This window comes from Phalacrocorax aristotelis, chromosome 2 (assembly GCF_949628215.1).
Source record: "Phalacrocorax aristotelis chromosome 2, bGulAri2.1, whole genome shotgun sequence".
Classification (NCBI taxonomy): Eukaryota; Metazoa; Chordata; class Aves; order Suliformes; family Phalacrocoracidae; genus Phalacrocorax; species Phalacrocorax aristotelis.
This window is the reverse complement of record NC_134277.1, coordinates 34,592,857-34,606,921: the sequence shown is the minus strand read 5'-3', so window position 1 is coordinate 34,606,921 and position 14,065 is coordinate 34,592,857. Positions and strand designations below refer to the sequence as shown.

Below are 14,065 nucleotides of genomic sequence, written 5' to 3'. Positions count from 1 at the left end.
TCCCTCTGCTTGTGTTAGTCCCCTGATCATTGCACGTAATGCACATGATCCAGCCTGAATTCCTTCTCTCCCATCTCTTGGTACCAAAGGACTCGCTATTTCCCATTCACAGGTTCACAACTTCTCAAGATATATTTTTTCTTCCTTTTTCTTTCCCTGTAGCTGAGTCTTCCTGTTCCCTGACACACATATCCTTCTTTCCACAGTCTGAATCCAGTGAGTCTTTCACTTCAGTTCTATCTGCCTGGTGACAGCTGTAAAGAGATTTCTGCCCTAATCATGAACCACCACCTCTTATTCCTTTTGAATGCGCTACCCTCCCTCCCCAGTCAACATTTGACCAAAATTCCACACATTTCCTTACACGGTTCTGCACTTTTCTGCAAAATTATCTCTATCATTTCTGTTTGCAAGCACTGCCTCATTTTCTGATCTTGATTTTGTCTTTGAGCTATTTTGTGGGGTGGGGTTTTTTGTGTTTTTTTTTTTTTTTTTTTTTTAAGTTGATCTGGGTACATTACTTGTGCTCTGATGCACCTTCCTCCTTAATTTTTTTTCTCATAAAACTCTCAGCTCTACCCATCCCTAGTCTATTACTCTTTTTCAGGGAAAACATCACCCTGTTATTGGCTCTGCTTTTGTACTAGCTTATTCTAAAATACTAAAATCAAACAGAATGTGAATGCTTGTCATTTCCGTTGGATTTTTTTTTACTGTTATGCAGTGCTTTGTCTAACTTCCTAGGTTTTGTTTTACTTACTAATCTTTCTGTGTTTGCCTGACAAAACCCCAGCTTTCTACAGAAGGAATTATAGGCCTGAACAATGTGTGACTCTGCTGGTCTCCATGATATTTGGAAACAGTTTCTTTGCTAACAGACAGCAGAACTAAAACAGTCTTAAAACTCTTTTTCCAGCACCATGCCTGTTTATTTTTATATATTAAAATGTATAAAATATATATTTACTTTGTTTTAAATGGGTGTCTATTCCCATGAAGCCCATCTTCTGCCTCATACACCATATTCTTTTATTTTCAAGAGTTTTTTACATTATTTTTGCAATAAACCACCTACAAAATTCTGCCTTTCAGTGACAGTGTCTGCTGCCAGAAGGTAGTACAGTCGAATTAATCATAAAAAAGCCAATAATAAAGTATGTTCTATTTTAAAAGAGAACATTCACCAAGCAATCAAACATCAGAAATTTGCTTTATTTTTATGTTGTTTCTCAAGGCATAGGGTGGGCCCATGGGGTATTTATTGGTTTTGTGTGAGCTTTGCAACAGTGGTGGACAAACCACACCACGTTTCTAGCACTGGTGTCTCATGTGAACACTCGCCATCCTCACTGTCCTGTGAATCTAACCTTAAATTTCAGTACTTTCTACTGCATTTCAGTGCTTTCTTCTGACCTTCTCAGTGCTCTGGTGAATTGAACCTCTACATACAGAAAGCTATATTCTATTTATAAAGTTTTGTGAATGTTGTTCAGCAGGGCCACAAAACAAATGTAGCTAATGCAGTGTAAATTTATACCTGTGTGGAGATGTCCCCAGCATTGTTACAAAGTTAGCATTAGTCTGACTAATTTCAGAATGATTGCTGACCATCGCATTTACTTAGCAGGTATAAGAGAACACTGATTAAAATAATCTTATCCCAGCCTGGAGTTTTCTAATGGAAAAACTTCTTCATTGATAGTAGTTGTTGGGGTGAAAACAGGAAACCAAGCAAAGATGGGGGAGTAATAAGTTTTGACTAATTATTGAGGATTATCTAAAAATATTAACCAATTCATTACCCATCAAGGACTGTTCTACCATCAAGGGAATTGATTGGTTGAAAAATGTTTCTGCTTTTAAACTTAATATTTTTCTTAGTGGGAGAAATCTTCTTCCAGATGATCACAGAGGCAACTTGAGGTACATACAATTGGTGCCTAGATTTTGAAGTACTTTTCATCAGTAAATTCCAAATCACTTTACAGAGGATGTAGGTATCATTATTACCTACTCAGCAGAGGCAGAGGGAGTAGAGGGAAAACTCACACACGCAGCTGAGATGAGACTTGCCCAGCATGCTGCAGTGATTTACTATTTTGCCTGAAAATCTGCTTTGATATAATTCAGGAATGTCAAATGTAATTCAGTTCAGCCATTGCATTATATGTGGATGTCAAGAAGGACCTGCCTTAGAAGCCTGGTTTGCAATGTTAGTTCAGTGTGGTGAGAAGGCAGATTACTGCTGAATTAATCATGCGCTACTGACGGCCAGTTTATAAATCTTTTGATTTTCTCTCTTCCCCCACTCCCCTTTTTTTTTTTTCTTTCCTTCATCACAGGCAAAAAAAAAAAAAAAAGTTGTGGCAGAGTAGAGGAAAGCAGGGTTTGTATTTTAGGCATATTTCAGCCAATTCTCTGATTGCACAGTGTCAGACTGACCTTCAGTATAAGTCAAAGCATAGCACCTTTTCATACTCACTGTCATTTTAAATACTGGTGAAGACAGAAGGCTGTACTCCAATCCTTCAAATAGCCTGGTCCAGCAGGAATTTAAGGAAAGGAAGCAGGAGACAGAGAAAAGGCATAGCCATCAGTAGAACACCAGGAAATCCCAGCTTCTCTTGTTGGCTCCCTTGGTTATCAAGCTAGAAATAGGAATACAGAAACTTTCTGTTCTCAGCATAAATACAACAATGGTGAGCTGCTTTATTTCATTAAAATATGTTTTAATATCTAGTATTTACAGTACTACATTACACACTTTTTTTAAATATAGCCTGTCTAATAAAAGGAAAGAATTTATCACTGTCATTCTTCTCACCTACCACCAAATTACTTTTCCTTCCTTCTTACTTAACCTCATGCTTATGTCTTAAGATAGACTTGCTTAAGGCGAGAAGTAGGCACCATTAATTTTGGGTAAATGATGATACCCTTCCCTCCTGTAGACCTAAAATCAGAAACTTCACTGAAAGCATAGGCACTTTATCTTAAACTAAAAGCAGAAACCAGACTAATCAGGCTGAGACACGCTACTGGGGATATGAGTTTGATGGGTTTTTCCATTTGGGGATGGGGGAGAGAGGCAGCGTGAGTTGAAGCAGATGTTTACAGAAACTACGGTAGAGTCAGTCGGTGGGTAAGCTGGGAGTTCTTAGCCCAAATGTGGAGAAAAGCTCAGAACTCAGAGCAAAGGAATTCCCCTGCTACTCAGTTCCTCAAGGGATCAAGTAAATAAAGCTTAAATCAAGGAAGTAGAGCTTTACATTGTGTATCATTTGTAAATTTATAGGATTATATTGAGGAAGTAAGGAACTTTATCCTGAATTATCCTTCAAAACCAAGAAAACTTTTAGAATTAAGAGACTTCCTGATCACTTCTGTATATATATAAATGTGCACACATCAGTCCATATGCTTTTAATGTGTTTCTGTTAAAACGGCAAATGCTAGTACCTTTTATGGGTTTCTTTGTAGCTTTGGGTATCATCCCTGCAAGTGCTAACTCAGTTGATGTTTGCAAAACCTTCATTGCCATGAGGAGTGGAAAACTAGAAAGTGGATAGCCCAAGCTAAATTTGGAAAAGCAGCAGCTGGACAAAAAACCTTTTTGTTTTTAAACTAAGCAAGCCTACTCTGGACATCAGCAGTTTGAAAGGTGTAAGTCCAGCTTGGTATCTGAATCATGCTTAATTAATGTTGCCTGCTAATTAATCTTACCTGCTAAGGATCTGCTTCATATTTGTTTGCCATAAACATACTGTATTTTAAAATAAGGAACATTGGTAACCTGTCTTTTAATTTTCTTTGTTTCTTGCAGAACACTTCTAAAATTGCATGTCCTGATTTAGTAATTTAATTATAAAACCTTTTGACTCTCCTACTTTTGGCGTGTTTGAGGTTTTTTTTTTCTTCTTCCTTTTTTTAAACAGAGATTTTATATATAGATCGTCTTCCTGCTGCTGCTACCAGAAAACATTTTTGTAAAGATAAGAAGCATGTTTGAAAGTTCCAGGCTAAGTAGGGGGACAGTGGGATATTGATTAATGAGACAAAGGGAGGCACTAACCATCAGAAGCACAGTCAAACTCCGAACAGTTGGGCATATGCATTGCAAAAATGACCAAGGGGAAAAGTGTTTTCCTTCCACTCGTGTGCTTTGACATGGTGATAGTCATCAGAATGAAGAATTTGTCTTTCCATTATCTAGCCCTCTAAGAATTTGAGAGTTTCACAGATTACTGAACTTTTTATATGAACATGGCTTTTATGATAAAGCATTTCAGTGAGGCTAGGGATCAAAAACTTATTTTCTTTTTTCTTTTCTATGACTTTTCTACTATTGGAATGATTTAGATTTTTTTGCCCAGTAATTCAACTTCTGCAACTAAAATTTTTTTTTTCCTCCTTTATTTGCAGATGATGTGGAAACCTGCATATGACTTTCTCTACACGTGGGGTGCCCATTACGGAGACAGTTACAGGGATGTCTTACAAGACCTGCAATCAGCCTTGGATAAAATGAAAAACCCAGTAACAAAACACTGGCGAGAGTTAACTGGAACGTTGATTCTTGTGAACTGCATGGAGGTGTTACGGGCAAGTGCTTTCTCCACAATGGAGGAAGAAGAATAGCTATGAAGATAGTTGTTGGGAAATTCTCATGGGAAACCGAACTGCTGATGTTTGTGTTTCAGTGATGCTTGCAGAGCAAGACAGAATGCAATTTGTTTTACCTGAGTTGATGCTGGGTCTAGGCCCATGGTTCTCAGCTACAGATTGCCGGAGCTTGCTAATGGCTACTGTGTAAATAAGAAAAGAGTGGGAGATTAAACTAGTGAGGTCAACAAATATAACTTGAATTCTGTAATGTAGTTTCCAAAATGAACTGTTTCTGATTGACTGATCTAGGTGGAGATCAGTTTTAAAAACAGAACTATGCACAGATTAGTTCAGCCTGTGGGGCCTAGGTTTACACTGTTTTCAATGAGATATTAAAATCAAAATATTTAATACATAATTTTAATTAGTGCCAAAACCCTTGATGCCAAGCCAATGGGTGCAGGGTAGCCTAGAAAAAAAAAAGTCAGGATTCTTTTGTCCTCAGCTGGGATAAAATTCATCTCCCTTTCTCAGAAAACAGGAATTGAGCCGTTAATTGGCACCTGGAAAAAATAGGTGGGTGCTGTTCAGTCCTTCCAAAACAGCTTCTACTGTCTTTTTTGGACAGTGGAAGAGAGACACAATTTAATGGTCAAAGGCAATTGGGTTTGACTCGTTTGTTGGTGTGTTGATGTGACTCAACAGGGTTGGTTTGTTTTTGGTGTGTTTTTTTTTAAATTCCAGGAAATTTGTCTAGATTCTGCTGAGGAGAAGTTCAGAAAAATTCAGGAAGCCTTCTTGGTATACATTGCCCATCCCTCTGATCATTTGCTTATTTCTACTCTGTTGTTACTAAACAGGTAAACAAGGAAGTGGCTTTGTAGGTACAAGGGCTGTAGACAGTTCATACCCACTTCTGTTGGTCATTTTCTTCTACTTTACTGTATGAAGACTATGGGTGATAACTATTTTTTTCTCAAAAAAAGTTAACAGTGGGGTGCTTTTTCGATTCATTTATTTACAGAGCAATTTATTAGTCACATGTTCTAAAAAGAACTCTGCTTAGATACTGCCAATGAAAATCTTTCAGTAAATGAGTAACTATAAATACAGAACATACAGACTGAATAATAGCTGCAGGTTAAACAACTTTATTTTATTTATTTACTTTAAACAGAAGATTTTAAGTATATTTTTAGTTAAGTGGTAGATCTAAAAGCTTAAAGTCCTTCTGAGCACCTTTGAGCAACATTAATTCAGAAACATCAGCAAATACTCAGGACAACCAGTTAAAAACAAAACTGATGTTCTGCCATCACTTGCAGTTGACAAGACAAAGCCAAATTCTTTCAGGAGAACCCCAAAGTAGTAGCATTTCAGTCTAGAACCTGTGCTTCTGCTGTTGTCTCTACTAAGGAGGGATGTATTGTGATTTAACATTTATGCATTTTTCTTCCCCTCCCCTTTCCTCCAACCTGCTTTCCTTTCTACTTTCATTAAGCTTTCCCAAAACATGCATAGCTCAGGAAGGAGGCTGAGGGAAGAGCACTTGCTCCAGGAATAGGAAAGCTCACTCACCAAAACCCCTTTAGCATCAGGGAATAACTGAATTAGCATGCGTGCAAGTTATCTGGCTTTGGTGAACTTGCTCGTGATTTTGAATAGAATGAGGAATTCAGACCACAGAACAGTCATTGTCATTGCTGATCAAGGAAAGGTGGAGAAAAAGAAGTTAGATTATCAGAGCTCCCAGTTGTTTCAGGTGCTAACACCTACTTTATCTCTTGCCCCATGCAGTTTTAAAAAGAGCTGCAGAGAAAATACAAAATGACATTCTTTTGTTATCTGTACTTAAGTGCAGAGACCATCTGTTGCTTCAGATCACACACCATCTCCTTGCTTAAAACTGCAGGGAAATACTTTTTTGCTCCCTAAGTGCTGAGATACCAGAGCAGATTACTGAGCAAATCTTTCAGCTTCACCGTGCTCTCTCACCAGCTATTCTTCATGCATCCTGGCAGGCCATGCTTCCTTACTTAAGGCCCTGTTAAGTCACTTTCTTCTTCTTCTTGTTTTTTTTTTTTTAATTTTTAAAATTTTGTTAACCTGGCTGAAACAGCTAAGCAATTCAACTTACTCCTGCTTTTGAAAACAGGTCTCTGCTTCCATCCTTTTTTTTGTGCGTCTAAATTTCTTACCTTTAGTAAATGTGTTTACTGCATACCCTATTGAAAAAGAAAGTAATATCTTAATAATAACAACAGAAAAATACAGGACTGAACTACTAGTCAAAAAAGGGGAAAAAGCTACCAGAAGCACCCATTCCTAGGTGTGTGATTCTACCAAATATAAAGGACAAGGTGCCCAAAGCTGTCTGAAGGACAATCCGTCCAGAGAAGGTGGCCAGTGATCAGGAACTTGGGAAGAGAAGTGGTCAGGGAGCAGAGGCTGCTGCCCATTACTCTCATGGCCAGGCCCTTTCATTGCTGTGAAACAACAGCCAAGTTGTTTCTGTCCTGAATGAGAGTTGAATTTGGCCCAGTAGATTTAGCAAATATTGACTTAGTGAGTCAGTGCTCTCCTTAGCTTGCAGAACTATGCATCTGGTCCTCCAAGTATATTTCTTTAAAAGGGAATTTATATCTGTCTGCAGTTGTGCTGTACTCCAGGGTCTTTGACTGTGGGCTTTGGTTGCTAATTGAGCTCCCCATTTTTGCCTTAAGCTTCTGCTCACATGAATGAAATGTGCACTCGTGCAACATTCTGTTTACTTTAGCAGCCCACACTGGATATATTAAAAAAAAAAAAAGGTATTAAAGCCCCATATTTTATTTAGTGCTCTAGTATTCAAAACCACAAAATGCCAACTGAGAGTGGAAGCAGCTGCACTCAGCGGCAACACTCAGCTAGGAGCACATGGCTTTGGTAAACACACTGTTCTTGACCTTTTCTGCTTTCCTCCCACCCTGTCAAGAGAACAGCTTTCCCATGAGCCTGCACACATACCTTCTTTCTCTGAAGTGGGATGAGATTAACAACTCCTCGGGAGGAGACAAGGAAAAATACCAGGCCCTGGTCTTTGCCTTAAATGACCCTCTGTTTCTAGGTTTCCCAATTTCTTTGTGTAGCCTGGGGAAAAGAGCAGTGTCAGCCAGTTCCATTTCCCTTTGTACCCGGAGGCAGAAAAAAACGTTCTCACCACCCTTCTAACCCCTGAATAGGTATGTTTCTTAAGCAAACAAGCAAATGAAAAACTTGTGAGCACACTGATTGCTTGATGATTCCACTTACCCATGAAAGCGGGAAAAATGGTTCCCTTGGGTGTAGCTGCAGCTGAATGGGGCAGACACCTTCCACAGTGGACAGTGGTAAGGAAAATCGAGCTGTCACTCACAGCAAAAATGCTGTTTTTTTCAATGAAGTTGGAAGCCATTCCTCTTGTTTACAGTACAGAGGCATCTCAGCTCCATGCCATTTATTAGCACAGCACAGTGACATATTTCTAAATTAATAGCTGTCAAGGCAGGAGAAAAAAGGCAAATTATTCCCCCACATACGTTCCAGTCCTCCAGCTGAGTTTAGGCAATGGTTCAGTTGCTTAGGTTTCACTTGGCTTTTTTTTCCTAAAGCAGAGGTTTAGGGAAGGAAAAGGAAATTTGTTTTAAAGTAAAGGGCCAAGCCAGTCTCCAGGCAGCAGGTCAGATGCCAAGAGCAAGCTGCAGGTTGAGGGGTGGTCTTCATGGAATCGCCCAGGGAAGAAAAGGGAAGGAGGACTCAGCCATCCTTCCTCCTACTGTGGCCAGAAAAAATGGAAGAGGTGGGCAAGTGTCTCTTAAGTTTTTTGGTTTGGTTTTTTTTTTTTTTTTTGTGAAAATGACTGATTGTCACAAATTCTTCCTGTAAACCTAAGCTCTGTGAAAAGCAAATACTAAGCAGCTCCAAAGCACCAACTCTGTTTTGTTGAGCTTAATTTGAAGACTTATTCCTAAAGTACTTCTGTACTCACTAAGTGATCTAGCCAATAATGATCTACTAAATAATAAAGGCTATTGTTTAGAACTGCAGATGGCAATACTATGTTCCCAGCTCAACTCAGTGATCCTGCTTTTTCATCAGCTAATAGCTTGTTCAGCTATGGACAGCTGAACCAAATAGGAATACAAAGCTTTGCTGTTTTGTTCTTTTTGTGTTGTAGCTATGAAAATTGCCTGTGAAAGACAATACAATGGAGAGTAAAGGGGCTGGATTCCCGCCCCTCCTAGGAAGACCATGTAGAAAATGGTATTGTGCATATGAGTGTGAAACACTAACTGGTCTATTAAATTCTCTGGAGAAGTCCTAGAACAGCTGTAAATATGTAAAGAAAATGTTGGTCCAGCACGGGTGATAACCATTGTTCTTGATAGTTCTGCTGTTAATAAATGTCTAGAATCAGTATGGAAAATTGTTCTTTAAATAACCTGTGATTATTCTTAGTACGGAAAGTACAAATTTTATATTTGTTGCCAATGTGTATATATATATATAATCTATTTTTTTTAACTTACAGTATATATTTTTAAACAAAATAAAGAAAGGAAAATTATATTGTCCACTGGAATCTTGCATTGATTTTATTTTGCTTTTGCAAGGCAAAGAAAAGAAGAGGAAGATGGCCACAGGGTGAAAGATCATGTTTTTGTTAATACTAGGGAAACAAGCAATGCCTTTTCGCACATTTTTCTTCATTTAAAAGTTCTGTGTATTAGAAAGATGAATGTACACTCCTTTTAGTGTGTTCATAAGCGGAAGTAATTTGCTTATATTTCTTCCTGAAACAGAATGAACTCACTATTAAGAAGAGGGCTGTCTGTGGAGCTTGCTGGGGAAGCCAGGCCTCCTCACAAGAATGTGCTCTGAAATTTCCACTTTGTTTTGTTGCAGAATCCTGAAAGTAAGTTTGAACAGGTGAATATTTGTTGGAAAAGGTCAGTCAAAACTAACACACGCTTCTGAACCTTCAGTAGAAATAAATAATACTGCTGATTAGTTTTAGTTGAACATTTATCTCAGCTTTCTCAAATCAAATTGTTACATACAATCCTTTCAGTACAAATTGTCCAGTAATACAGTTTATATCTTTAATCCTGAATTTATGATCAGGATTTTAATTTAAAATTTAGTAACAGGAATTACTATACCAACTGGAAGGTCCATTTACATAGCCATTCTAAATCCCAGGTTTTAAAATGTAAATGAACTGGCCTGCCAGGAATAGGGATGGCAGCACAATAGTCCCAAGAGAGCAGACAAAGCCGAAGTGCATTCAGCCCCACTCCACAACTTCAGAGCTTTAAAGATTAAGTTTGTGGTAAATTCAGAACAAGATCTAAAATACAGCCTTGTCAGATACAATACCCTGAGAACAAAGGTAATCAGGAGTGACAGGGAGGAAGTGAATAAGCAATGACTGCTCACTATGTCTCATAACAATGAAGTTATCAGGCAATGAGTTTAAAAATAACCAAAAGTACCTTTTCACACAGTGAGGAATTGGGGGATGTGTTGTTACAGGATATTGTGTAAGGCAAAAGCATAAATGGGTGCAAAAGGCAATTAGTCAAATTTATGGAAAAAAGTGTCTTGTGGATGAGGTGGTTTGTGTACAGCCACCAGCTTCGTATAACAGAAAGTCGGGTACTGAAAAAGCAGCAGGGAGAAATGTTATCCTGCTCTCACCCCGCTTCTCACACTCTCCCCTGGAGCTGCTGGGGCTGGTGCTGGCAGGCGCCTGCCCTCCCCCGACTCTCCCAGTGCTCTTATGACCATGAGGCTCACACAGTCCTCACCCCAGCAGGCTCCTTTCTATCACCTGGCCTCCCTTCTGCCTCCAGCTGCGGTGATAGCTTGTCAATTCATTCAGCAGCAACCATGGCCCCTCTCCTGGTCTGTGGCCTCAGGTGCCAAGAGCAGCTGGTTGGACTGACCCATGATCCTCTGACTGACCGCCTCTGGCAATAGGGTTGCTGATGGGGAGCATGGTCCTAAACTGTAGGCAGGGAGACAGCAACATAGCTAGACTCCTCAGTGTGGCCTTGCCCCATGACCTTCCTTCTCTCTTGGGATCAAGCACAGCCCTACTGCATGCATTAGAGGGAAAAACACGAAGCGGGGAAAAAATAGGGGGGAAAGGAGTGGCGGATTTTAAACAAAATCTCACATGAGAAAGTTAATTTCTTAATTCTACTTACAAGTAGGAAATGTTATTATTAGAGTCTGAAACCGTTTCATATAATGCTACCCTCTATTCTTCATACAAAAACCTCTATTGCTATTAATAAAGGAGTTTAAAAAAACCTGCTAATGGATGGTTTAATAATGCTGCTTATAAAACTAATCGTGTGTAACTGAAAAGCTCTCCCTGGGGTCCCATTTGCAGGAGGGTTAAATAGGATTATCAAATCTTTTAAAAAAATAAAATCCCAAAGCCCTGAAGCACCAGCAAGAAGACATCACAAAGTAAGAGGGAGTTGGGCCATTTTGCTGAATAAATTACAGACCTTAGTCATTAGCGCCAGAGGATTATCTCACAGAAACGGAAAAACGAATTGGCTCCATATGCCTGCTAACATCGTTAAAGGTTTTAGCCCAGAAGCACCATTTTCGTACATACAAACAAGCCTCTTTACCTGGAGACCTCCAGCCAGCAAGATGATTTCAGTGGCAGCCCATATACACTGCAGGTCAGGGTATCAAACATATCAGTCTACTGTAGAAAAACTAAAGGGACCTTGCCCTTTCCTCATTATTTATTTGCCTATAAAAGACCTATATTGCTCCATAAAGCAAAAGTGATGGTGCAGCTGAGATGGGGAGAATGAAAGCAAGCTGTGCAGAGTCATGTGGGAGCTGTCTCGTGCACATTTCCCACCACAGGGCCTGGTTAGAAGAATTCACGTTGGTGCCTCAGTTACACAGACCCTTTTGTGACTCATGCTGCCAGCCTGCCCTCCCAGGTTTTCTCATCCCTTCAAACCCTCCTCCCCCTCTCCCCAGAGGTGTCCTCTCCTTCACTTGGCTGGCAGCCATTCAACGTGGACTCCCACCCCACCTCACATCTCAGCCACGCTCCCTTGCCCACTGCTCTGGGTCCTGGTATTTTCTGAGATCCCCATTTCCTCTGACCCCCAACACTCTGCACCTTTGCCTTCCCTCCAGAGCTCCTCTGAAGCTGGATCCCCACCTCCAACAGCCTCAGCTCCCCAAGCTTTCTACCCCCTAAAAAGCACCTCTGTGAGCTTCTCTCCAGCTCCAGACTGCCCCTTGCCCACCAGTCCACAACCCTGTAGGACCTTGCTGGGCTTTTACAAACCCTGCCACTACACCTTCCTCATCCTCTGGTCAGCCACCTGTGATGCTTTCCCGTTAGTGCCACAGGGGCTGAGCCCAGCCCTTTGTTTGTCTCTTTGCTCAGAAATAGACTCCTGATGAGATTGAAAACAACCTGGACACAAGTTGCCCCAGCCAAAAGAATCTGCCCAAGCATAACTTTGAAGGCAGGAGAGAAGAATATATCCAGACAAAAATAAAACAAAAGAAAACGCAGAAACGTGATAGTCTTCTCTGTTAATAGACAGAAGCCAAAGATGAAGGATGATTTTTGACCCTAGTCAAAAGATATCTTCTCACAGGTTTCTGTTTTCTTACTATTTTATACATTTTTAAAATTAATTAAGCCAAAAAATTTAGCAGCAGCATAGTAGCTAAGGCCAGTCACCTGTTTTAAACAGTGCCTTTAACCTCACATGGCTTTTGTCCTTTTAAAAGACTTTTTACAAATACGATTTTACTTTGGAGATTGGGTTGCATAAAGGTAAGCACTGCTGGCACAGAAACTCAGCATGTTAGAGTCTAGAAACAATGTCAATGGAGCTTATGAGGGAATATTGCACTCCTACTGAAATTTGTGTCATGTTACTCACTAGAGAAGGAAACTATAACAAAATACAGAACGTGGAAGCCACAGTAATTAAAACCACTACAAGATATTAACAGCCAATCAACATATTTCAAGCCCTCTTCACAGTTTATTTTTGTCTACTCTAAAGTATGTCTGGAGAGGAGGGGAAGGTAAAAGAGGTGAAGGGGGAAAAAGAGAGGTTATTATTACTTGGATGATTATTATTGTTATCTTTGTACTACATCAATAGCTTGTTTGACGCTGAAGATCTATTGTGTAGTGACCTCCAATAATGGAAAATGAGAAAAAGCACAAGAAGCAAAATGAAGCTAGAAAACTTTTTTCAAGGTCACTCAAAGGATATCTGTAGGATTTTCCAAAACTCCAGTTCAGGCCTTATCTATTGGGCATTGCTTCCTTTATAGTTGTCAGCTTATCATGAAGCAGTATGTTAAGAAGCACTGCTCCTTTGACTGCAGCAAGGTTCACAGGTTCTTCACAGGAAGCGTTTGCAGGCTGTATACAGTGAGCATTTTTTTCTGTCATGTAAACAGACACATATCCATCAACTAATAAAACTGTGGGCATCCTCTGGCACATGGGATCTATACATCTCACTGCACATGGAGAAACTACACTCCACCCGACTGGTGTTGCACTCATGTGAGGGGTCCATGATACCCTCACGCCATGTGCAGATGTGGGATGGACCTTTAGGAGACAGAAGCTAGCCTGGATTGCAACTGTAGGCCATAAAGTGTGATGAGCTGTAAGATTAGCTATGAAAGAGATGTTTTTATTCCCTTACCAGTGGACCTCTGAGACAGGATGTTTTTGTAGAAATCCTGACTGCTGTAATTATTTTATTTCAGCCTTGGCAATGTACATATGGCCAGTTAAAACAAAAGATAGGAAATATCTTTAGCAGACAAAGGCATTGATAGAGGAGTCCCTCTGTCTCTCTGTAAAATACCCAACTGCAAGTAAGTGCCGAGACTGTGTAACACCAAATCAGTAAGTCTGTCTTGAAAAAGACAACATTTAAATAATCCAAGAGTCTTTCCTGGGTAATGTAAGGTCATCTCCAGAATGGGCAGCAATGAGAATTTTGACCACTTTTTATTAATTGAAATATTATTTCATATTTCACTGTATAATTGGATCATTCCCAAAGTGAACAGCTTTCTTGTAACTGTATGATTTTGGATGAGCTCTCTCTAGCAGACTGGTTCTTTCAAAACGAGTATCACTGCGTATAGAAAAATAGCATCCCAGGCTAGTTAATCTAAATGAGAAATCTTGAACCTGGGCCCACCTACAAGCCTCCAAACAAGCTACTGGCTTTGCACAGGTTTTTTTTCCTCCAGTCCAATTATTTTTGTCCTCAGAGACACCCATTAACTTAGAATAGTGCTGCTAGTTCTCCCTTTTTCTCATTAAGGCAGAAAGGACTCATTAAAAGATGTGTATAAGCCAAGGATGCCCCAGCCCTTCATTATGTGCAGTAATAATAGTTTTCAC

At 39.8% G+C, this 14,065-nt stretch overlaps 1 protein-coding gene across 1 annotated transcript in view; it reads left to right on the top strand.

Annotated features, from left to right (window-relative positions):
• MACC1 (MET transcriptional regulator MACC1) overlaps positions 1 to 7,401 on the top strand; it is a 35,041-nt gene extending 27,640 nt beyond the window's left edge. Inside the window, exon 5 of the mRNA XM_075082987.1 lies at positions 4,423 to 7,401. Within this exon, the coding sequence (XP_074939088.1) occupies positions 4,423 to 4,638 (216 nt within the window). The 3' untranslated portion in view covers positions 4,639 to 7,401. The remainder of the gene's footprint in view (positions 1 to 4,422) is intronic.
• The last annotated feature ends 6,664 nt before the right edge of the window (positions 7,402 to 14,065 follow it).